The sequence below is a fragment of the Bos indicus x Bos taurus genome, chromosome 6 (genome assembly GCF_003369695.1).
Source record: "Bos indicus x Bos taurus breed Angus x Brahman F1 hybrid chromosome 6, Bos_hybrid_MaternalHap_v2.0, whole genome shotgun sequence".
Lineage (NCBI taxonomy): Eukaryota > Metazoa > Chordata > Mammalia > Artiodactyla > Bovidae > Bos > Bos indicus x Bos taurus.
This window is the reverse complement of record NC_040081.1, coordinates 60,977,865-61,004,107: the sequence shown is the minus strand read 5'-3', so window position 1 is coordinate 61,004,107 and position 26,243 is coordinate 60,977,865. Positions and strand designations below refer to the sequence as shown.

The 26,243-nt window shown below is 36.6% G+C and overlaps 1 protein-coding gene across 2 annotated transcripts; it reads right to left on the bottom strand.

Moving 5' to 3' along the window:
* Positions 1 to 6,118: 6,118 nt before the first annotated feature.
* Positions 6,119 to 25,798, bottom strand: TMEM33 (transmembrane protein 33). 2 transcript variants are annotated; one of them, XM_027544385.1, is made up of 8 exons: positions 25,440 to 25,798; positions 24,293 to 24,388; positions 23,019 to 23,113; positions 22,300 to 22,487; positions 18,515 to 18,582; positions 17,468 to 17,601; positions 12,815 to 12,898; positions 6,119 to 11,570 (listed from the first exon to the last, which is right to left on the bottom strand). In XM_027544385.1, exons 2-8 carry the CDS (start codon positions 24,293 to 24,295, stop codon positions 11,441 to 11,443), a joined length of 702 nt encoding a protein of 233 aa, XP_027400186.1. In that variant the 5' UTR covers positions 24,296 to 24,388; positions 25,440 to 25,798; the 3' UTR covers positions 6,119 to 11,440. The 2 variants fall into 2 exon arrangements, with proteins under 2 accessions (XP_027400186.1, XP_027400185.1); XM_027544384.1 differs by lacking the exon at positions 24,293 to 24,388 and having other exon boundaries at positions 25,440 to 25,797.
* Positions 25,799 to 26,243: the final 445 nt, after the last annotated feature.

Sequence of the window (26,243 nt, the reverse complement as noted above, 5' to 3'; positions counted from 1 at the left end):
TTCTCCAACCAAGAACAATGCAGTGGGTTGCCAAGCCCTTTTCCAACATATATCAGTATTAACAGTAATTATAAGTGGACTAAATGATGCACTTAAAAAAAAAAACAAAAAAACAACGAAGTTATCAGTTTGCTATAAGAAACTTACCAGATTAACCACCATTAGCATCTGTATCTACTCTGTGTTTAAAAATCAGCTGGTAATTCTGAAATTACCACTGTAGAATGGATAGAAATTATTTGGTGATCATAACTCTGTTGAATTAAGAGTATTTTTGCAGCATTCCTTGTCATCAGAAACACTGTTAAAGTTTAAAACTAGAAGCAGCAGAAAACTAGCTTGTAAAATTTATGCAAGTAGAGTACAGGCCAGGCTGTCTTGGGGAACTAAACATCAAAACTGAAAGCAATGTTTTACACTGAGAAAAAAGAGTTATCACACCATTTTTTAAAATGTAGTTATACATTACTGCTAGTCAAGTTTCAGGCAGAGAAATGGAACTTTGTGTTATGAGACAAAAAATTTATATTTAAAGTAGATTTTATAAAATTGTGTGAGGAGGTAGAGACCTGAACATCCAAAAGGAAGAGAAGAGAATCAAAGACACTGTCTAGTGCTCCTGAGCACTCACATGAGTGTTGAGGACTGGAGGGAAAAAATGAAAAAGGCTTAGCCCATTCATCTGCAAACAACAGGAATTTGGGAATGTATTGCCCTAGTGGGGCTACCTTCTCTGTGGGTACACAGACAAGCAGTAGAAGCCGACCTGGAGCAGCCCTCGGGAGGAAGAAGCACAAAAAGAACACACTGGACCTTACTGGGCATTTACTGCAGTTATCCATCTCCCTGTCTGCTGCTGCTAAGTCCCATCAGTCGTGTCTGACTCTGTGTGACCCCATAGACGGCAGCCACCAGGCTCCTCTGTCCCTGGGATTCTCCAGGCAAGAACACTGGAGTGGGTTGCCATTTCCTTCTCCAATGCATGAAAGTGAAAAGTGAAAGTGAAGTCGCTCAGTCGTGTCCGACTCTTCGAGACCCCATGGACTGTAGCCTAGCAGGCTCCTCCGTCCATGGGATTTTCCAGGCAAGAGAACGGAGTGGGGTGCCATCGCCTTCTCCGATGTCTACATATCCTCAATTCTACACGAATGTGAAGGTACAAACCTTCACATCTACCACTCAACTCTCACACAAATTTGTTTTTGGAGCCAACTCTAACCCAGAAAGAGAAATCCTGGGAAAATACAGTTCCCAGCTTAAGTGAGCTGACAATCCAGAATAACAGTTTATAGGAGACACATCTAAAACAGAAAGGACAAGAGTGGGAAGAGACATATCAGGCAAAAACTAAGCAAAAGAAACCTGGTGTACTTGATTAAAATCAGACAAAACAGATTTTAAAGCAAAAATTGTTTTCTAGAGTTAGAGGGCTATTATATAAAGTATTCAACCAGAAGACAAAAGTCTAAAGTTGCTTACACCTAGTAATACAGCCTTAAAATACATAAGGCAAAAATTGAGAGGATTTCCAGGAGAAATTGACAAACCTCTTATCACAGTGAGACTCTGGCATACCTTTCTGAGTATTCAGTAATAAAAGAAATAAGAAAGGACATACAAGATTTGACTCTAACAAAAAGTGTAAAGGAAAAATAGCATGCTGTGCAAGAAAAGCTCAGGAGGTATTAGGTATGACTTTAGAGGTTGAGTGAAAAAATTGGCTTGAAACTCAACATTCAGAAAACTAAGATCATGGTACCTGGTCCCATCATTGCATGGCAAATAGATGGGGAAACAGTGGAAACAGTGGCTGACTTTATTTTTGGGGGCTCCAAAATCACTGCAGATGGTGATTGCAGCCATGAAATTAAGATGCTTACTCCTTGGAAGGAAAGTTATGACCAACCTAGACAGCATATTAAAAAGCAGAGACAAAAAAAAAGTAGAGACATTACTTTGCTAACAAAGGTCCATCTAGTCAAGGCTATGGTTTTTCCAGTGGTCATGTATGGATGTGAGGGGGACTATAAAGAAAGCTGAGCACAGAATTGATGCTTTTGAACTGTGTTGTTGGAGAAGACTCCTGAGAGTCCCTTGGACTGCAAGGAGATCCAACCAGTCTATCCTAAAGGAAATCAGTCCTGGGTGTTCATTGGAAGGACTGATACTGAGGTTGAAACTCCAATAGCCACCTGATGCTAACAGCTGACTAATTTGAAAAGACCCTAATGGTGGGAAAGATCGAGGGCAGGAGGAGAAGGGGACGACAGAGGATGAGATGGTTAGATGGCATCACCAACTCAATGAACATGAGTTTGGGTAAACTCCAAGAGTTGGTGATGGACAGGGAGGCCTGGCGTGCTGCAGTCCATGGGGTCGCAAAGAGTCAGACACGACTGAGCAAATGAACTGAACTTAGAGGCTGAGGTTTATTTTTGGCTGTGCTAGGTCTTTGTTGCTGTGTGAGGGCTTCTCTCTAGTCGTGGTGAGCGAGCCTCTCACTGTGGTGGCTCCTCTTGCTGCAGAACACAGGCTGGGCACACTGGCTTCAGTAGTTGCAGCACGGGGGCTCAGCAGTTGTGGAGTGAGGGCTTAGTTGCCCCACAGCATGTGGGATCTTCCTCAGACCAGGGATCCAACCTGTGTCCCCTGCATTGGCAGACGGATTCTTAACCACTGGATCACCAGGGAAGTCTTTAGAGGTTGAGGTTTTGCCAGGTGGCTGCAATAGGACCCTGGGTAAATGCTGAGGTCACTGCCAAAAGAAAGATTCAAACGACATCTTGAGGCCGTTGGAGAAAAAGGAAATGAAGACAAGGATAAGGCGAGAAAGCAGGAGTGTCTGTGGAATGATGGTTCGCCCATTGGCCTTCCAAGGCTGCTGGTGGGGTTTCACCTCAGCAGAGCTTTGGGGTTAGAGTTCTTTTTCCTAGATTTGCCTTTCAATACCTCAGAGCAGAGGGCAAGGCTGTCAGTGAGCCATGCAGCTAAGCCTTAGGCCACAGGGACCTGAGGATTCCCTTTCCTTGAGATGTGCCTGGTTTCCTTTCCCTTCCTCTGCTCTCTCTGGTAAAAACTGAAAATTGCTGGCAAGAGTATGAATAAAATTGAAGCACTGTCGGGTTAAAACTTGGGTATTTTCTTGCACAAAAGGCATCTGAGCCAGAAGGTTTGTGACAAAGGAGCACAGAGATCTTTAAGATGTTAGTATTTTTTCTGTTAAGAAAGAAAGTCAGTCAGTCCTCTAGTGGGTTCTAATTATAAGGGTAAATGTTTACTCACTTTGAAAGAATATTTTATTCTCAGCAATATATCTATATAACTAAAGTTAATTATAGTTTATATAATTTATAACTAAAATTATAAACTATATCCAAGTGCCCAAATTAAAATATTTTTCTAAAAATTATTCCAGTATTTTTGTAAGAAATGTTCTGCTTTCATTTTTAAATTGAGGATTGTCAAGAAAGGAAAACAAAGTTCATATTATAAACATATTATAAACATCAGTTCAGAATAGGCCCAATAATACAGTTATATCCTAAAAGGAAGCTTAGTTTTTCAGATAAAGTGGTAAAAAGGGTAAGTTCTAAACACTTCAAAAGATAAACTATACATTTTGGATATTACTAAATTGAATTGTAAAACATGAACTTGATAATTCTCAAGTTATCAGAGTCAGTTGTTTCAGATCAGAGAAACCTCCATATACAACTGTAATACAACTGTATTTTTTTTAATGAGTTAATGACAAAAAAAGATATCCATTTTATTCTGGGGCTTTTGGGGCTTTCCAGGTGGCTCAGTGGTAAAGAATTCACCTGCCAAAGCAGGAGAAGCAGGAGACGAGGTTTCGATCTTTGAGGTGGGAAGATCCCCTGGAGAAGGAAATGGCAACACACTCCAGTATCCTTGCCTGGAAATCTCACGGACAGAGGAGCCTGGCGGGCTGCAGTCCATGGGGTCACAAAGAATCGGACACGACTGAGCACACACACAATCATAATTATATAATCAATTACATACAAGTACATATACATATGTTTATGATTCCTAGAATGAGATCTAGAATGAGCACGCATGCACCACAAGTTTCATCTGTCTTGAGGGTTTACTACTTCAATGAAATGGCCTATTACTCTTGGAAGTCTACGAATGATTAGAGTTCTAAATTGAAAGAATTTAATGCCAAGTTATTTACCTCCATGTTTGGTTAACAGTAAGTACTCTCTTCATTTGAAGCACTGACCTAGCCCGTTTCCAGTAAGCCTACCAAAGCCCCACACTCTGTGTTCAAGGAAAAAAATCTTTGGATACACTGTCTCTTTTAGGAGGGAGAAAGTGAAGTGGGAAGGCAAAATCTTTCTTACCACTTTCCCTTAAAGGTGGTGGTCTTTTATCTTTCTCTGAGGACAACAATTCAGGGGGAAAAGTCTTTCTTTTACAGAAAGACACTAGAATTTTCCCTTCCCTTCATGTTATATTTATTGTTATAAAATTGTTAAGCCTTTTTCATGTCCAGGCCTTACTGTTAGTCAACCATTTCTAGTCACTCAGTCAAAAAGACCCATGTTAACTATTGTTAATTTAATACCAATCTTTAAAAGGATCCTCATCCCAGGGATGGGGGAGCCTGGCGGGCTGCCGTCTATGGGGTCACACAGAGTTGGACAGGACTGAAGTGACTTAGCAGTAGCATCTTTTAGGAACATAATTTTTACTAAGTGGAAAAGAATAGTGTGCGTTGTTTAAACTAGAAGAAAAAGTAAACAGAGGTAAAAACAGGGACGACCATGGCAGAGGATTCTGAGGGCTGGATGATGATAATATGGAAGTCATCATACTGTTCTAATTTTATGTATGTTCAAAACTCACCAGGGACTTACTTCCCTGATGGTCCAGTGGTTAAGTCTCCAAGCTTCCTTGCCAGGGGACACAGGTTGATACCTGGTTGGGAAAGTAAGATCCCCGCGCATCTTGAAGCAAGGCCAAATCCCCCAAAAACGAACAAAAAACCACCTCACCATAAAAGGTTAAAAAAAAACAGACAAAAACTTGCTGACAAATCATCTGTTTAGACTGGTGACTCTCAAGGTTCTTGGATGACCATTTCTTTGAGGAGTCTCTTCATTCAACCAAGCTTGAAGAATGAGATGACCTTTCCCTTTCCAAAGCTCAGAATTACTTCTTAAACAGTTTCAAATATTCCCATATGCTAAAGGAAAGAGCATTATGAACTAACAATGTTTTAGTTTCTAAGACCTTATCACTAAATCTTGAGGAAATCAATTCTCCTAAAACTGTTTACCTATCAAAATCGCCTTTATACAGCTGATTTCCATTATGTGCCTTAGATTATAATCTCTAAGTGGACAAAGATTTAACTCACCTTAACAGTGTGTTGCTTGCTGCTGCTGCTGCTAAGTCGCTTCAGTTGTGTCTGACTCTTGTGCGACCCCATAGACGTCAGCCCACCAGGCTCCCCTGTCCCTGGGATTCTCCAGGCAAGAACACTGGAGTGGGTTGCCGTTTCCTTCTCCAATGCATGAAAGTGAAAAATGAAAGTGAAGTCACTCAGTCATGTCCGACTCTTAGCGACCCCATGGACGGAAGCCCACCAGGCTCCTCGGTCCATGGGATTTTCCAGGCAAGAGTATGGAGTGGGGTGCCATTGCTTGGTAAGTTATTAAAATTGCCACAGAAAGTATCTGCCAACTCCAAACACTTCCCTCGAAGGGAGATACTGAGTATCTTCTATGTTATCCTGTGTTGACTTACGACTCTGAATATATTGTATATTGTGAATCATTTTAGGGTTACAAATAACTCATCCATTAGGCTGTAAATTTCACTAGATAAAAAAGTACAGGGGAGCAAGCAAGCCAATAGCTAAGAGATACAACTATAATTTTTCTTTTTTTTCTAGTCTCACCTTAGGCCACATTTTTTATCCAGCTTCATACTAGATCACAAAATTATACCAGTCTTATTTGTGATGAGCTGAAGAAAACAGAAGAGTTCAAATTCACCTTATTCTAACAATAAGGCAATGAAGCACAATAGAAAACTAAATTCTAATTGTAAATGTTTTTTTGCAACATAACATTTTCAAATCAGCTTAAATTCAGAGAGATTTTTTATTACACAATTTGATTTTTACATCAATAAAATCTTAGATATAACAATACAGATGAAGAATAACAATTTAATTTGTATTGAAATAAATATGAGATACACAAAGCACATACAGTGGAAAAGGGTCACAATAAATTACAAGTGGAGACATTATTTTGCTCAATCACCAGAGAAAGCCCTTGACACTTCCAATTTCACACCATCAAATTTATCATTCTTGCTGATTTAAGCAGAACACAAAACAAATATGGATCCCAGGGCTTACTTTCACAGGTACCAGCATAGATAATTCACTACAGTGATCCAATTTGGAAATCAGTAGGGACCAGTAAATCACTGCATAAAAGAAAGAGTGAATGAGGTCCTTTTTCCTTAGTGTCAGCAGGCTATGATTATTATGTTTATTAGATTCTCTTGAAAGGACTTCACATTTTCTCAAATATTCAGGAGCAGTATATTTCCCCTCTGAGCCCTACATTAGCATTTATGTGCTTTGGTCTTGAATACACAGTAATGATGAATTTTTCAATTTATTTTATAAATTTATATAGTCTGGATAGTATTGGCCTGAAGAGTATATAACTCCCCAACCTGTATAATATTAGATATTAAAAATGGATTCAAGAGAAGTTACTAGGAAATGCTGACATACTGTATATACAAATTTAGTTCAATATATCCCATTATATAGAGCACCAGAGCAATGCATTTATTATAATCAAGCCATTTTCTATGACTCTCTAATCTCTGTGGCCCTTTTACGTTTGTTCCAATATATACATATCACAAATGTTGCCTGCCTAAGACGTTGCCCATTTGGTCTCAACTTACAAACATAAACGTAAGCAAAAATTCATGTCAAAAGCATTTATCTTAAAATTACAAAAAAAAAAAAGTCAAAAGTTTGGAATTTAAACTGTTATGAACCAAGGGAAAAAAGAAGTTAGTTCAAAAGTACTGAGCACATATATGTATTTTTTAAAAGTAGCTTCAGAAAACTATGACGGAAAAAGTAAAATGATTCTTGGGCCTTTCCTTCTCCTGGAATATAAGGTAATTTTTAGATTCCAGCAAAGATTATCTAGCAACAATTTTTTCCTATCATTTCCTAAGAAAAAGGAACTGTTTTAGACTAAAAAAATACTGTACTTTATCTGTGGTCACATCAACTCCTATTCAGTGCAGGTCAGTTTTCCTATCTGCACTGCCTAAGAGGACAAAGACTACTCTAGAGTTCATCCCTCACACAGAGATATGTTCCTTCCAAGAACCCTCCTGAACACCAGCTTAGAAGATACACATGTCACAGAGTAACTACCACCAGGAAACTTCCCAAACATTGAGCAGCTTCTTTCTTATCCTTAATACCAGATCCAAATACAACTTTCCACCTAGAGTATTAGAAGAGGACTGCTCATTAAAATAATTTCTGGAAACAACTCCTGGATTTACAAAACATATATGCCATTGGTATACACTAAATCCATTGAACTATGCCATCATATAGCCTCTCAGAATTCTCTTAATTCTAGAGAAATTTCAGTGAGGTGTTAAATGAAATTAGCTGTCTCTGTAACTCAAACTGAATTTACAAATCTAGGCACCATTCCTAATATCCAAAATTATCGACATGCTTTTGTATTACTGTGAAGTCTTAATTTTAAGAGATGGAACTGGCTGTAACTTGTTTACCTACAAAATGACCCTGAAAAAAATTAAGTACCATTTTCTCTATACCTGAAAATGAAGGTGAAAGAACAATTTTATAACTGACATGTTTAGGTAACTTAGGCACTTAGGGAAACAAAAACAAAAACAGCAGAGAGACTATGATCTGAGTAATACCACTAACTGTGGCCTATTCTATTTACCTAGGAAGCAGATATTAACAGGGTACTTACTCCAGCTTCTGAACGTTTTTTATTTAAAAAATGTACTCAAGAGTAAATGCTTACTAAATATTTACTGAATGTTGAATAATTACATATTAAATAGAATCATGGAATTCAGGTCCTTAGTTTTATGGCTGGCTCAGGATTTAGTGGCATTTAACCTTTCAACATGGCATGATAAACAGCTGGGGACTACTTGAGCAAAGAGTGCCACCTACTGCTCATCAGCATAACTGGTTACTTTCTCCCTTGAGGTTTTCCCCACAGAATAAAAATCAGTCTCAATCTGGGTGAAAGCATTAAGCTAGCAGATCAAAAAGGGCTTTGGGTAGGGGGTGGAGAGGAGCTTCAGACCTATGTTAATTAAAATACATTTGTTAGCATTACATAAGGATCTTTACCACAATCCCTCAAAATTAGTTTCATTCATTCTGATCTCAAACTTTATTAAAGAAATTTCTCTTTGGACTGACATTAAATGAGGAATCAAGTATACAAAAGGAATACACAATCTTTGTTAGAATAAAGTAGATTCTGTAGGAGGCCTACACTTGTCCAAGAAAGTTTAATATTTAAAAGTGCTAGAACAGCAGCACTATATAACTTCCTAATCAGATAGTCTAGATGTTAAATCAACTGTTTTTAAACACATAAAAATAAATTCAGCTATGCTGTATTTAAAATAAATTCAGCAGCTGTAACTTTTCCTAGTATACTCATTCTATATACTCTATTATAATAATTTCCTTTTTTGTTATACATTTTGCATTGTGTAAATGACATCCAAGACATACAATTTTACTTTTTTGGCCTCGCGGCATGTGAGATCTTAGTTCCTTCACCAGGGCTTGAACTCACACACTCTGCACTGGACTGGTGGAGTCTTAACCACTCGATCACCAAGGAAGTTCCTGTATTTCTTTAATTTTAACTTGATAGACATAAAGTTACACTGTACTTTCAGATGTCAAATTAGCTGTCTGTACATATTCATACTGCAAAATTCCTAACTACAAGTTCATGCAAACTAAACATCTGGCAATGCTCAAATTGTAGGATTTATTTTTTTATGAGTTTAGTGAAAGGAAAGTGAAAGTGTTAGTTGCTCAGCTGTGTCCCACTCTTTGCAACCTCATGGACTGTAACCCACCAGGCCCTTCTGTCCAAGAAATATTCCAGGCAAGAACACTGGAGTGGGTTGCCATTTCCTTCTCCAAGGGATCTTCCTGACCCAGGGACTGAACTTGGGTCTCCTGCACTGCAGGTAGATTCGTTACCATCTAAGCCACCCGGGCAGCTTATTTATAAGCCAAACTTTTCTTTAAAAAATATATCAGAAGTATAATCCCATTATATGATGAAAGCCTCAACTTCTGAAGCACAGAGAATTTTCAATTTTAATAGTATTAATGTTAAATTCTTTTCGTTAAAACCCACCTAAATTATTTCCTTTAGGAAAATCTTTTTGGTCAATAATAATTTTCAAAATAAAAACAGGCATACTTCACAGATCATTAAAAAAAACAATCGTGGTTAAAAGAGAGCACAGAAAGAAAATCAATAAATGGAAAAACTGGTGAAATTTAAGTTCCACATCTTAGTAGTTAGTAATATTGTCCCACAGTTAATTTCTTAGTTCTGATAAATGTTCTATAGTTATGGAATCTGTTAATACAAGGGGAAGCTGAGTAAAGGATATAAAGAAACTCTACTATTTTTTACAACTTTTCTACAAATCTAAAATTATCTCAAGATTAAAAAATTGTAGAAAACAAAGAAACTTAGTAACTTAAAAAATAAATATGCCTTCAGCTGCCATAATTTCTTGATATAATTCAAACTTTTAAAAACATCATTAGAAATAATATATTGTTTACTTAACATTACTTTATTGCTCTAGAAAATTCAGTTTTTAAAACCATCAGATTACACACATAGTGACAATGAGAGTGCCGCCAACAATCGACTGTGTGTTATGAAGCTTCTCTAACTTTGTAGATAATATTACAAAATTACAAAAATAGCTGGTTACAGTTGAGCTATCAAGTAGGTATCACATTTCTATAGACCAAAAAGTAGAATAAAAAGAAAACTGATGTTACTGCTAAGTCACTGAGTGTATTTGAGAAATCCAAATTACATGCACATAGAAGAAAACTGGTTACAAAAACCATTACATTACTCTGCATTAACATTTTGCAATGTTTTAAACATTTCCAATCATGCAATAATAAATAAAGGTCAGAATGAATTTTAAAAAGGAGTTGATGGAAGTTCAACAAATGTGTTTCATATGTTAAACAACTCAAATCACAGTTGCATAATACATTCAATTCCTCTAAATTTATCCATGCATTACAAGACTGAAATGCACACTATTTCCCCCACAACTCCTCTGGCCCCATTCCCAATCAATAACCAACACCTATAAACCTTTCTATTTAATCTTTTATATGAAATTTGATAGGTAGGTATGTATGATCTTCATTATTATTTCAGAACAGATACAAAGTTCAGTCACAGCTCAATCTTCACTTACATTCCTTTCAAAGGGCACCTGAACTGGTGCAACTGTCTATGAAAATTCAAGCCTAAGAAACTGAGAGAACTGGCAGTCAAGAATCTGATCTAAGTAACTGTATCCACAATCCTAAAAGGATTTACTTTTTGAGAAATGTTACTCAACCTGTCTCTGAGAGGAAAACTGTATGACTACTGCTCGCTGATGTAAAATGCTTAGGTGACCACAAGTATTTACCTAGTTGGTTAACAACCTTTCAGTTGGGCCTGTAAGAAAAAAAAACCCAAAGCCACAGAAGTAAATATGAAAATAAAATTTTGGAAGGTCATAGTATAAGATACATAAAGAAATCCAAAATAAATCTGTCCTAATGAAGCAGTACAAAATCTACATAAAAGCACTTTGAAATTAAATACAGAAGGAGGGAAGTGTTTTTGTTACAACCATCAACCAAAATTACTGAATGGCAAAAGAATACTGTCTCAAAGTATACTGAATTTACATGTTAATATTATCATAATGAACTCATGCCAGATGTAAATTCAGGTTACCAATTAGATGAAAACAAAGTTTAGAGCTATTTTTACCGGACAAATAAATGTACTTCATGATAAAGGCACAGCAGCATCTAAAGAATTCCTGATACATTTATCACAAGATTCAAATTTCCTTAACTATTAACAACACATCACAATAAAGTTTCTCAGAAAGTGTTTGAAAGGCTTGATTTAACATGCCAGGAAAATGATTACTTTTCTTTTGAGATGCATTTATGTAAATTATGTAAATTGCATTGAGGTCAGTTTTACACCTGGAATTATCCATCCCTAGTAGAAGTACCAGCAGCTAACAATGCTTATTTATATTATGTATAATTTAGCTGGATGCTACACTATGCAACTGTTGGTGCCAGTCTGCTTATAAAGGCAATACTCTGGAGACAAAGTCTTCTCACAAACAGTGGGCAAGCAGGTTTCATTATAAGATGTTCAACAACAATCCTCAGTTCATTAAACAAGGTCCTGCAACATAAAATATGTTTTCTTTCAGAAACTCAAGGAAAAAGCAATGTGATTCAAGAGTAAATGCTGATAAAGGGGCTTTCCACTAAAGAATCTGAATTAGTAATAACCAGGATGTACTGCAGGCAATATACAGAATTAAAATTCCCCAAATCAACACCTGTGTCCTTTTTTGGGGAAAATATTCATTTAATAAATGGCTCTCTAAGGGCTGAGATTAGGGATGATTTGTATTTCCTTCACAGTTGAGTCACATAATCTTCACATCTGACTTACTCAAATTCAACTAGGTCTAAAAAAAGAGAGCAAGAATGTGAAAGTTATCTAGTATGAGCAATCCCTCCTACCATTTCCTTAAAAGAACATACTGCCTCTTAGAGCCTTCCTCATCTGAAAAATGGGAATATGTACTTATTGGAGTCACAGTGAAGTTTCAATGAGGAGACACAGAAGATGCTCAATAAATGTTGCTGTCATTTAGTTGCTGAGTCGTGTAAGACTCTGTGACCCCATGGACTGTAGCCCACCACCATTCCTCTACATCTAAAAAGTACTAAGTTCCAAACTTCTTACCCTGAGGCTCAAGAAGTTTTACGATATGGTTCCAATATACCTTTAAAATCTCTGCTCTAACCACTCACCACTCAGAATTTCCCTTCCGGTCAAATAGGCCTACATATGTGCCCCTTAAACTGTGTTTATCTTACTGCCTCTGAACTTGTGCTCCTATCGTCTTCCTACCTAAAATGCTTTTCCTTGTTCTCACTGTCTACTGAAAGTCTTTAATCCTTCCAGAACAAATTAAAATATTTTGTGAAACTTTCCTGGGCTCTTCTCTCTTCTGGCTCAATGATCTCTCCCCTCTTGTGGACTACAGTACTGATACAATAAACATGAAATTCGTCACAGGTTGACATGTGAATACTACATCCTGCACTACTGTTTCCTTTCTTATTTGCGATGTGTTTCCTTAACTAGGACAGTACCAGGAGAGGGAGACTTTTGTCCTACACAGTTTTAAATTCCTTACGCTTTTAGCACTGTTTTAGATGTGGTCAAGAAAACTCCAGTCTTAATGTCTGAAAAGCAAGCACCTCCTCATCAATCCTAGAACTTAGATTCGCAAAAACATTGCTTGCTTCTAAATTCTAACATAAAGGTTAAATAAGTCTTAAAAGTTACAAATGGTATATTTCACAATACGATTAATAAATAAAACAGATTTAAACTAATCACAAGCTTACCGACAATATGGATTTCTTCGAGAGGAGTATCGAAGAGTAAGGAATCTATAGTATATAAAAGGCTGGAACAAACTTCCTTGACCACTGAAATAAACAAATACAAGGGAAATAAATACACATTATTGATTCATATGTATACTCAACATTTAAAGGCAACTTAACTGGACAATGTGTTTCCATTCATCAAATCATCATAATAATATCCATCATATCTAAGTCCAAGTTATTCATGTAGGTATTGTTAAATTTTTTAAAGCTACTAAACAAATCAGAAAATGTTATATAAATGCTTCAACTGCCACTAATAATTGGTAATCAAGTTTTAAAACTTGAAATATTTAATTAAATATTTAAAATATTTAAAATGAAAAGTAGTTTATTTGGTATAAACAAATAAGAAAATTAATAAAACCATATAGGCTCACTAGTAAATGTGAGAATAGGCTAAACATAGCCTATATTATTTATTTTTCTTGGTTAAAATGACAATCATAATACCCCAAGAGTCATATACATGTTTCTCAAATTCTAAGTCTGGAATCCTTCCCTAGGAAAAACTATTTTAAGATGTTCACTAAAACAACCACAAATAAAACACAGCAAGAACCTAATGGTCTCCAGGCAAGAATACTGGAGTGGGTAGCCTTCTCCAGGGGATCTTCTCCACCCAGGGATTGAACCTGGGTCGCCTGCATTGCAGGCAGATTCTTTACCATCTGAACCACCAGGGAAGCCCAGTTGGGTAGCAGGGCTAAGTAAATCATATGTATATTTGATGGATTCAGTATGCAATTACTTAAAATCTTGACTACTGAAAAGTACACAGGAACTCTGAACAAAGCAGGATATAAAGCTATACATATTATTACAACTATATTTTAAAAATCTGGGGTAGAATAAATGCATCAAGATCCTAAATTTGGTTTGATTTTTAGGTTAAATTTTTTTAGCCTCCCCACTCACCCTTGGCAGACCCACACAACTTGTGGGATCTTAGTTCCTTGAGTAGGGATCCAATCCCAGCCCCCTGCAGTAGAAGCACAGAGTCCTAACCACTGGACTGCCAGGCAATTCTCCTTTTCAGCCTCCCTGCACCCCCAGCTGTATTACTTTCATAATAAAAATTTACATGATTACAATTTATAACTAAATATATCTACTTTCTCCAATAAATCATGTGATGAAATTTTAACTCTGTATATTGAAAAATAGAGGCATTACAGAACACATTAAGTAGAAAAGACTATCCAATGAAACACAAATTTTCCATCATCCAAGTTAGTTCCTTAATCAAAGTTATAGCAGTCTCTAATATAGCCTTCCAGAAACTTACATAAACAAGTATATATAATGGCTAACATGCAGCGCTCACTCTGTAATGCACTGAACTGTTAACTCTAGGAAGGAAGTGGTATTATCATTCCTATTTTAAAGATGAAGAACCCTGTGGATGTACCTAGAGTCTGTCATACAGAGGGAATAAGTCAGAAAGAGAAAAATAAATATCATACATGAGCGCATATATATGGAATCTAGAAAAGGTACTGATGAACGTACTTGCAGGGCAGGAGCAGAGATGCAGATGTAGAGAAGGCAGAGAAGGGACGTGTGAACACAGGGTGGGAAGAAGAGGGTAGAATAGATTGAGAGCAGCACTGACATATATGCATCACCATGTGCAAAATAGACAGCTAGTGGGAAGCTTCCGTAGAGCACAGGGAGCTCAGCTCAGTGCTCTGCGATGACCTAGAGGGGTGGGATAGGGGAGCGGGAAGAAGGGTCAAGAGGGAGAGGATATACGGACACATATAACTGATTCACAATGTTGTACAGCAGAAACTAACACAACGTTATAAAACAAAGATACTCCAAAAAAAAGGATGAAACAGAACGAAACATATATGCCTTTAAACACACACACCTCAAATATGAATGGGGAATACCCTACACAGTTCTCAACTCATTTTAAATTTATTGTATCTTAGCAATCATCCCCTGTCACAACCCACAAATTATCTTATTCTTTCTACAACCTGAAATATTCCATTTTATGCATGTACTAACAAGCTCTCTACTAATGAACAAACCCAAAATGATCATCCTTTTATCTGTCTTTGCACATGTGTGTGTATTATGTAAGATAAACTAATTCACAGACTACATGTCTAAGATAAACTCATAAACTGTTCACTTCTAAATACAGAGTTTTATGCATTATTGCTACAAATTTAACTTAATAACAAGGCCTTCTAATATTAGACTGTGCTTCTACCATGAAAGGTAGCATTTAAGGAATAATGATTTGAAATGTTTAATTTTATAATCTGTGTTATAGTCAAGTGACATACTTGAACCATTAACAGCTTCTCTCATTAGGGAATTGAATAATACTTTATTACTTAGTTTTCCTTTTTAAAAATAACAACATGATTCTTCTATTTAAATATTTTGGTAAATTCTCATTTCCTTTACAATAATCTTAAAAATTAAGATCAATTTGTACATTTTAAGTGTTTAAATAAAAGACTAAATACCACAACTGACTTAATATACCAACATAGTAAAACTTGGTATGCCAACAAAAAATTCACTACAGTTCCAATAAAGAGGTTTTTTGTTTAAGTGTGCTTGGCATCTCAGCATTTCACTGTAATTCTCTTCAGCTTACTTAAAAGGAGAACAAACTATCCTGCTTATTAACCTGAATAGACACCAATTATCTCCACATATAGAGTTAGTTTTGGTAGCTACATTTTAACTTTCACTCAGATACATAAAGCAAATCACAGAATCTGGGGATACCCAAGACCAGGCAACCCAAGAAACAGAAAAATGAGCAAGAAAGTAAGAGGGTAAAAGGTTCCTTTCACCAATATGATGAGGATCACAAAAAAAGATGAACTAGCTTCTAGGGTGAAAATTCCAGAGCTGAATAATAGACAAATACAGCTGCATCAAATTCTATACTTAATATTCATGGAACATTACAATTGGAAGGATTTTTGGAAGTTACTAATTTCAACTACTATTAGTTTTTTAAATGTAGAAAAACAAGGCCCAGAAGGCCTAGTTAACTGTCAAATCAACCAGAATCCAGCTCCCTGACACCCAGTAAGAAGTTTTTCCATTGTACCATTCTAGGACCCTATTTAAATTATATTATCTAGTTTGGAACCCCACAGCTTAACAACATGTGGTGATCCTGGAATTTTCAGAGGAAAATATTATTTACAACAATGGTACAGATGTATTTATGAGGAAATCTAAAAAACTCTCTTACCAGCTTAAAGAAACACTGCTAAGGAAAGGAGTACTGCTGGTATATAAAAACCTCACTAGTTAATCAAGGCAATGAACATTAAAATGAAATATTTCATAGACAAAAATGTTACAAACTAATGAGATTATGGAAAATAGGTAACACAGATCTATTAGAGGGCAATTTGGTACATGGTCTATTAAATATAAAATATACCCAGCTTAGACTCAGTAAAAGTATATATGGATTCACACAAAAGTATAAGCAGACAGGTAAAAAAATGGTTACTGCAGCAACATATGGAAAAGTAAAAGTCTGAAAACAAACGGCCATTAACAGGGCAATGGGTAATAAAATGCAGCAAAATAATATGATGGAACACTATACAGCCATTAAACAAGACAAACCAGAACTGTGAATGTCAATATAAACAGGTCACAAAAACATACTGTATGAGTGAAAAAAGCAAGATGCACACCACTGATGCTTGTGATGTATAATAAAAACTAAACAAAGCCCCACACCCATAAAATAATAAGATACATTTCCTACCTATCTGTGTAAGTACTTTAAAATAACTACATATATGTACTCATATCAAATTCCTTAGCTCTGGGAAGGAGAGGACAGAATTGCAACTAGCATTCACATTTAAATGATATTTTAGTTTTTTATCTGTAATGTCCTATTACCTGAGAAACTGAAAATTGAGAAAGCAATAATCTGGGGAGAAATGTAGTTTTATTTAGCTATTTTCCTTTACATATTTTTACATTTTTTTTAATTTATTTTTTAATTGGAGTATAACTGCTTAACAATGCTGTGTTAAGTTTCTGCTGTACAACAACATGAATCAGCCTTGCCCTCTTGAGAGAAACGTAGTTTTATAACTTAAATGCAAGAATACAGATACTGAGGTCAATACTATCCTAATGTTCTATTTTCAAAAGGAAGGTTTTCTTTACTTACACATTCTTCTCATAACTAACAAACAAAATAAGGAGGTGGCAGTAGGCAACTATCAATACCAACCTTAACTTTTCAGATTTTTCTCCAGTATGGGAAAAATAATCTCAGTAATGTGACAATGGACTAAATTAGCCTTTCTAAGACTCTTTCAAAAGTAGTTATTTGGAAGACAATTTTAAAATGTTAAATAACTCATAAGGAACAATGAAGAAGACAGATTCCTAGGTTTCCTACAGTCGACCACAGTAGCAGTGCTATCGCAGTAGCTCTGCACTGTCACATGAGAAGGTGACTGCTAAGATCCATCGAGCTCTACATATCAGGGTTTACTTCAACAGATTTAAGCAGCGTAAAGTTTGAGTTGATACATTTATTATATTCACTTAGACATCAGCCTCCTAAAATAAATATATTTTTATTCTTACCTGAAAAGCATAAAAACTGTAGCAGGCATCAAGAATATTTCATTACAAGCAATGAACTTCAGAATATTCTGTTGATTAGTGCTTAATTTATCCAAGAGAGATCTCAGCAGAGGTAAACTATTTGAACCCTTTGCCTTAAAACATAAGAAAACAAATATTAGAAGTCATGAAAGCATTTTTGATCACTCAATTATTTTCTTTCCTTAGATGAATGGCATATCTAACATGCAATATAATCAAAAGACAATTACTTGAAAATGATGATATAAAAATTGACAAACTATACATTTAGGGACAAAAGTTAACAGATTTTCCTGCTTTACTGTATTTTCTACATTTGAAGAATTAAATAGAGAACTTTAATAAAGGCCCTTTTCATTCACTGATGCTTTGTTTTCCTTAAGAAAGATTAGATTATTCCACTAAAAGTGGTGGTGATTTCTCTCAACCATAACAAAATCTGGCTATGCAGAAATACAAAGTATCTGAGATTTCTTAGTTAATTAAAGAGAGAAATCACAAAGTTCAGTTACTGCTGTAACCCAAGAACTATGGAGATAAAGAAAAAGGCCAACACAAGGCAAATTTTTGGATATTTTAATTTAAACTTCCATGCATACGCAGTCAATCTGCCTGGCACATGGAAGTTATTAGGCTAAATGTTCCAACTCAGGAATAAGAAAATGTTTCAGAAAAGCAGCAGTTTTGAACATCAGTGTAAAGAAATTCAGTACACTCTACTCATCTACTATGTTAAAATCACTGACAGAACAAGAGACTTCTGACAACTTATCAAATATATTTCAAACTTCAGACACTCCTCCAGGAATTGGACAGTGATTTTAAATACAATCCATTATGACAAAATGTACTATTTTATTGAAACAATAAAAAATTCCAAAATTTTCAAATCACTAATTTACAGCAAGTCTGTAAGGAACATAGGAACTTTCTGAGACACATGCCCAAATGTCTTAGAACTCAAATTTGTGTCAACTACCTGTAAATTCGGGAGTCAAAAGACAAGGCCAACATTGTTTTACTTACATCAAGGATCTTTTTTGTGTATGTGGCAGCATGAAGCAAAGAAAATAACAAGACTGGGAAAATACTCACTGAAGAAAATAATTAAGGAAAACATTACAAATTCATCAAGTACTTTGCACAACAGGGTATGTATTATGTTCAAGTATACAGACCTGAAATAGCATCTGCTAAAATGAGTTCAGTGATGGCTTCTGTTTTACTGATACTTTATAAAATGAATTTTTTTTTTAATCTGTAAACAAAGTCAAAGTTTTTTTTAAACCCACAGTTCTTTTTATGAATAATGAAATAGTTTTTTCACCTATTTCTAGTATATAACATATTGTGAACATTTGCTAAATTAAATTAAAATCTAGGCCACCTCAAAGTGATAAGTAATACGGCTTTTAACGCCACAGTGGTCATTCTGGACGGAATACCTTAGCCATCCAATACCAACACAGTCTCTGTACTGCTTTCACCAACTTAAGAAAGAGTACAGGGTAATGGTTTAAAAAGTAGTTCCCAAATTGTCCTCAACTATAGATGTTTAATTCATTTTTCCTACAAGGACTTCATTATTTTCAGATACTGTTTCAATCAAGCTTTTATAGTCAAGCTTTCATGGTTAAGGTATTCTCAATCTGTACAAATAAAAAAGACATTGTATACCTGGTTTGTATATATACTCAATTGAGAGTTTCATCAGTTTTAATAATAGACATGAACAAAGAATCCTTATTTTAAGTTTCATTATTTGGCTTTTTGTGATAGATAATATATACAATTTTCTTTTAGCTTTTTAAAAAAAATGGAAATTGCTCAAAATACTCTATTTATCCCAACTTCTGCTAGGTTGATAACAAAAAACCCCCACTTGTCCAAGTTATTTCCATGAAATGATAATAGACTGTTAATCATAAATGGCAAAAACACTTGTCCTCAAAACAGTAGCAATTTATCAAAAATAATCCATGATATTTTTCTACACCAACTGAAAGCTTGGTGTGAGGGAAATGATGCCCACTATGACACAATCTGAGTATCAAATTCATTATAACCACAACTCATCATTTAGGACCCAAAGGTTCCAAAGTTCCCACTGGCAAGTAAAACACTGACCCACAGCCAAGTGCTGTAAGAATTCTAACTCTCTAACATAAAAGTTCTCCGATTAATACCCTGACCAAACCTTCCCTGTCACTTCTGAGAACTAAATAAAACGCCAATTTATGAGAAGAGATCACACATACATAAAAATAGCTTTACACTTTTAACAGAATCCTGAATTCAGAGTCAAGATATCTGGGTCTCATTCTTGGCTCTGACACTAACTTCAGTTCCCTAGGCCAAGTTCCATCTTCTGTTGTACGAATTTGCAGTGATCAAAGCCAGGGGTTTCTAATAGGTCCTATCTCTAACATTCTATAGTTCATAAATCCTTGATAAGATACTCATAATTTTAGCATTCATTGTTAAACTATTTAGAAAATTCAAGGGACAAAGAGTGCATAACAGAAATAGGACAATATATCACCTTTCTAAGAGCAAAGATCAGAACATGACTTTGGGCTCACTTTTACTAATGTAATACCTAACTACTTTAGGAATCAGATTAGTATTTCTTGCCAATTAATAGCTTATGTTATTCCCACTACATACTCCCCTCCCAATAAGAATTAAAGAACATTAAATCCTTAATCTTCAACATTCCCTAGAGAGGGCACAGCAAATAAATGGACAGAAAAGGCAGAGAGGTTGTCTTCACTGTTATGAGTCATTTGGCAGCATCTCAGGATTCACTCAATAGAACTGTCCCAGAGGTCATAATTGATGTGTTCAATTTGCTCTACATTAGTATCTAGAAAACAGTTTCTAGCATTTCTATTTTTCTCTTCAAGGAAATTTTAAGCTCCTAAGAGCAGAAACAAGAATCTCTATATAATTTCCCATTATATCTCAGAAAAGCAAGAATTTTAATATTGCTGATTGTAAAGAACCTCAATGAATGTGGCTGATAAAAACAGGTCAATCCAATGATATGTCAACAAACGTGCTTATCGCTTACAGCTGCAGGACAAGGATTATCTAGCAAGTTTTACCTACACTACTATTTACTTGCCAATGTGCTATCAGGCAGGTTATTTTAAACTCAGTATACTGAGTTTAAAATATACTCAGTATACTATCAATAATACAATGCTCATAATAATTTTCTTTAGAATGTTGCAAGGATTAAATACGTCAAGTTTATATACACTGGCAAAATAGGTGCTCAAAAAAATTTTCCTTCCATTCTCTTTTCCTTAAGACTTGTGTTAGAGACATATTTTATTGTGCTTTCCATTATGTACAGTTGTATCATAAATATTCAAGAACACTTAAGAGCAGCACTTCCTAAAGTACAGAATATCTTCCTGAGGGATGATTCAAGGGGAGCTGGGTAGATGGGTGGACAACTGATTCAAATGATTAAGTTTAGGAAAGACTGGTAACTCAGTCTCACAATGCACATTACCGTATCAAAGGTCCCACAGTAAAGAATCTGTTTAGCAATGTTAAACCTATCCGTATCAAAGGTCCCACAGTAAAGAATCTGTTTAGCAATGTTAAACCTACTGCTTCCCAAACATCAAACTGCAGAATGTCTTCCCCTCCATTTAAAAAATACCTATTATCCCACAACATATTTCTGAACTGTATAAACATAGAAATTCCAAAAATCCATGAGTCTGTCCTTATTTTCTTCTTTGTGCTGTGCTGTGCTTAGTGGCTCAGTTGTGTCTGACTCTTTTTGACCCCATGGACTACAGCCTGCTGGGCTCCTCTGTCCATGGGGATTCTCCAGGCAAGAATACTGGAGTGGGTTGCTATGTCATCCTCCAGGGGATCTCCCCAACCCAGGGATCAAACTCAGGTCCCCTGCATTACAGGCTAATTCCTTACCATCTGAGCCACCAGGGAAGCCCAAGAATACTGGAGTGGGTAGCCTGTCCCTTCTCCAGAGGATCTTTCCAACCCAGGAACTGAACCAGCATCTCCTGCATTGCTGGCTTCCCTGGTAGCTCAGATGGTAAAGTGTCTGCCTACAATGCGGGAGACTCGGATTCAAACCCTGGGTTGGGAAGATCTCCTGGAGAAGGAAATGGCAACCCACTCCAGTACTCTTGCCTGGAAAGTCCCATGGACTGAGGAGCCTGGGGACTCCTCAGTCCATGGGGTCGCAAAGAGTCAGACACAACTGAGTGACTTCACTTCTTCACTTCACTCCTGCATTGCAGGCTATTCAAAGCAAATACTAATTTCTTTTTACTTTATTAATTACCTCATTCTCAGCTTAAACATAAGTTATTTCTTGATTAATTTCCTTTTGTTTCTAGCTTACTGAAAGTTAAAAGATAGAGCTAAGAATTTCTCTTTTCTTAAATAGCAAGACATCTGGGTATCTTCCCAAAGAAAGTGTGAATTAAATGAAATAAACTTACATATTAAAATGTAACTTCTCCATGGGCTTGTGCTTTGAATCTGAAATTTGCAATATCCATTGCTAACAGAGAAGTTTATAAGATCAAATATTGAAGTTCAAAATTCCCAATCACCTTTTCAAAATTTGGACTTCACATTTTAGAGTCAGACACTCTTACACTTCACGTTATCTTCTTTCAAAAGAAGTACCAACAAACCAACCAACCCAGGCTTCATGGAACACCCTATTGCTGAATCCTTCCAGTAGCAAAAAAATAATCAAAAGTGATCTCCCTACATTCAGCAGGCAATTTCACTGTCAAAACGGTAAAAAAGGATACTTGTAACAGGGTAGGAATTGACAAAGATGAGTGAATACAACAGGTAGTGGCAGCTGTCCTCTAACAAAGCCTGGGCCAGGAACGCTCTGCTTAACTGGAAGTGTGGTAGTCTTTGGTGCAGCCTCAGAGCACTAGTGAGAGCATTTGCCAGCAGAGCACGTTGGTAAAAGCTTGCTGCTTCATGCAACCTGCAAATTACAGTGGAGAGATCATCAGGAGACGTAAACAGCTACCATACCTCTTCCTCCTTTGTGAATTGCATCATAATTGCACAACACCTAATACCTAAATCTATTACTTCAGAATAGAAAAAAAAATTATGTGACTTTACTGAAGCTTTTTAGAAGCATCATTTTATATACATACCCAACTGAACGTTTATTTCTATTGAAGTATAACTGATGTACAATATCCAACTGAATTTTCTAAAGCAGCCATTCTTCCTCTTAAACACTCAAAAAGGCGAAAAAACATGAACTCATCCCCACATTCATTTTCTCTCAGATTTTCAATGTGATGTTACTTTCACAAAGCACGTAATATAAAATATACCCCCAGTTGGTACTATTACTAGAATATTAGTACCTTTAAGGATGAGACGTGTTTTATTGTTTATCAAACCCCTGGCTGTTTGACAAAGTGTGACATCTAAAAAGGTACTCCAGAAAAAAATGACTGAACAAGTGAATACCAACAGCAGAAACATGTATAATACATACCCAAGAAGAGGCAGAACAAACAAAGCAGAGCAGTAAACTGTGAATAAGCGAGAAAGCCACATTGCTGTGTCCAGTTTATTGGCCATCATGAATTGCTGAATTTAAAAAGAAAAATACTGTAGTTAAATTAAGCTTGCAGATTATGTTTTAAAGGATGACTATTTTGCAATTTTATTCCTATTCAAAATGTCTCAACGCTCCTGTAGCAACTGGTTTTTTTAGGTATAACTCTTAGGGCAATTGTTTCTTCATCAGTGAGTTTCTTTCTTCTCCTGAAAGCTCCCTGACAAGTCTTTCACAGATTTCTGTGGCCCTAAACATCCACATACCACTTTCTTCACCACTTTTTCCTCATTCTTTTCTTTTGCTGCATTTTGCTAAAAGATATGTCCATCACACTAAATTCAATAACTTAAAATTAATTTTCTCAAACTATTTCATATTCAAATTCTAAAGTGGCTTTTACATTTTTTAAAAGAATCTACATAAACAATTTTTACATCAAGACCCAAGATAAACATGTGAGTATATAAATTTCACAAAAACAATACTTACTTTTACTATGTGTGATAGATTCTGCTATTCTGTATTCTATTTAATGTTTTAGAAACAATGTTTACATAAAAAGGATTTCAAACCTAACAGGTTTTAACCTGGAGTCTCAAACACTGCTGGAAGCAATCTAACTTTAATTCTCTTTCGAAAGTAGAGAAAAGTTTAAAAAACTCTGGGGAAAAAAACGCAAGCCTATTTTAAAATTCAAGGATGTTTTTAATTTTACTGCAGGCTTTCTAACAGTATGCAGGTAATTTCAGACACATGCCTCTGAATTTATTCTATCCAAACCTACTACATGTTACTCTTGTAAATTTAAATGTTCACCAGTAAGTCAAGAGGAAGGATGAATCCAGCTTACAGTGCTCAGTTTCTCTACAAATATTCAGACTGTACACGACTGTCTGAAATTTAATTTTAGAACATTTTCTTTAAAATCTGTTTAGGGTATTCATTTTGTGATAAATCATTGAATTTTGCATTTTACCTCGTACACTTTTATGCATGTGCATTTAATTACACAGTTTAAAAAAGATCTAAGAAAATGTATTGGTTTACACTTTTAAGAGTGAACTGACTGACCATGACAAATAATTCAGGCAAAAAATATCAAAGGATCTTTGGGTGAAAAAAAATATTGAGGTGAAAAATTATTCACATAATCTTAAAGTATCATGACAGAATACTCTCTATTCACAAAGAGAGTAAGTTATCTTTACCATCGAGAATCTGGTGGACACCACCAAAGCCAAATGACCAAACTCCAGTGACGGGATAAATCAACGTAAGATGCTTCCTGATACATATAAAATGCCCTGAGAAGAACAAAATCTCTCTTATTTAATATTCCTACCAAACATTTAACCTGAATCTAGTCGGGGGGGCGGGGGGGGGATGACAAAAAATTAGACAATTTCAATTTAAGGAGCATTCTGCAAAACAACAGGTGTGGACTCTGGTAAGACAAAAATGGGAAGACCAAGGGAATTATTTCAGACTGAAAGGGACCAAAGGCCAGTAAACACACTGCAAGTTTTTTTTATTGAGTTTGGACAAGAAGGAAGCAATTTAAAGGACAATTAAGGAAATTTAAATATGAATTGTATATTAGGTAGTAACAAGTAGCAACGCTACATTTGCAAAATGAACTACAAAAATTTTTAGGTAACTGCATTGTGGTCTGTACAAAAATATTCTACATAAGTACTACATTATGGGTTAATTATAATGACGCATGTAACTCTGAAATGGTTCAGCAAAATAAAAAAGGTGTGCACTGAGAGAGATGCTGCACATTTTTAAAATAAGTGATTGGCTCAATTCACATGCTTAGTGTTTAAGTACAATTATGCTTCTGGTACAAAAAAAAAAAAAGACAGTAAGCAGCAGATACGCATCCTAAAAACAAAAGTTTACATAAGCTTAATATTTCTCTTCGTAAAATGACGAAGGAGGAAAAGAGAAAAAAAACCGCTCTCCTTCTTTTGCTTAAAAAGCGGCAGACCTGTTCTCTGCCAGCCCCCAAGTGCGGAATGAGGCATGTGTCACAGCACAATCTCAGGTCGCACCTTCAACCGTGCGACCGAAGGGTGGGAAAAGACGAGAAGGCCCTCTGTCCTAGGCATTCAGGTGGGCATACAAGTGAGGGCCACTGCTGGAGGCCCGCCTGTTGTCGCTGCCGAATCAGAAACTTTAGCTCCGTCTAACGTCTTAGCTCACGATCGGCTGTCTCCCCACCCCCACCCCAATCACTAATCCCAGTCCCGAAAGCAAAGAGCCGGTGGAACGCCTGGGACCCGACTTTCAACACTCCCAGCTCCTTCCTAACTTGCAAATCAAGCCAAACGATCCTGTCCGCTTACTTACCACTGCGCCCGCCCCTTGGGGGCCGTTGGGGGCCGTATCCGCCATGGGGTCGCTCACACTAGCGTCTGAGACGCTGCAATCGGGAAGGGAAAAAAGAAGGAAGGTCAGCGCCGGGGCCGCAACTCCGGGAACCGGCTTCCCTGTTCTCTGCGAGAGCTTCCGAACCTTCACAGAACAAAAGGTCTCGCCGCTTCAGTGTAGCGGACTGTCCCAAGGGCACCCACAACGGCCGGAAAATACCCGCCTGGCACGGCCAAGAGCAAAGATGGGTTTCCAGAAAGACCGACACGAAGGCGGAGCTTCGGAACAAGACCGACCTAACGCCACCGGCTCCAGGTTATTGCCGAACCCGGAAGTGCTCGCTTTGCTTCCGTGGGGAAGAGGCGGTGACGCAGAGGGGAAAGCGGAGCGGTGCCCTGAGGCATGACGGGAAGTGTCGTTTTTCTTGCTTTGGCTTCCCATTTCGTACACGCCCATTGCTCTGTAAGCTAAGAAGCCCGGCAGCCGAAGCAGCTTTTGCCTCATCGTCCTCTCAGAGCTGGTCCACTCTACCTGTGGCCAAACCACAAAGGCTCTCTACTCCCTGATACAGAAGCCTCGGAAATGTTTTCTTTGCCATTTTCTTTCAGAAGCCCACGAAGCTCTTTGATGCTACCTCTAAAATTAGTTATTTCAACAAGCACTAAATGAGAGCTGCTATGTGACAAGCTCCGTACTTGGCAAGGAATATTTCAAGATGGTTATGACACAGACTGCGGGAGAGATAGGAGAAACGGCAGTCATAGCCCAGTGCTTCTGTAATGC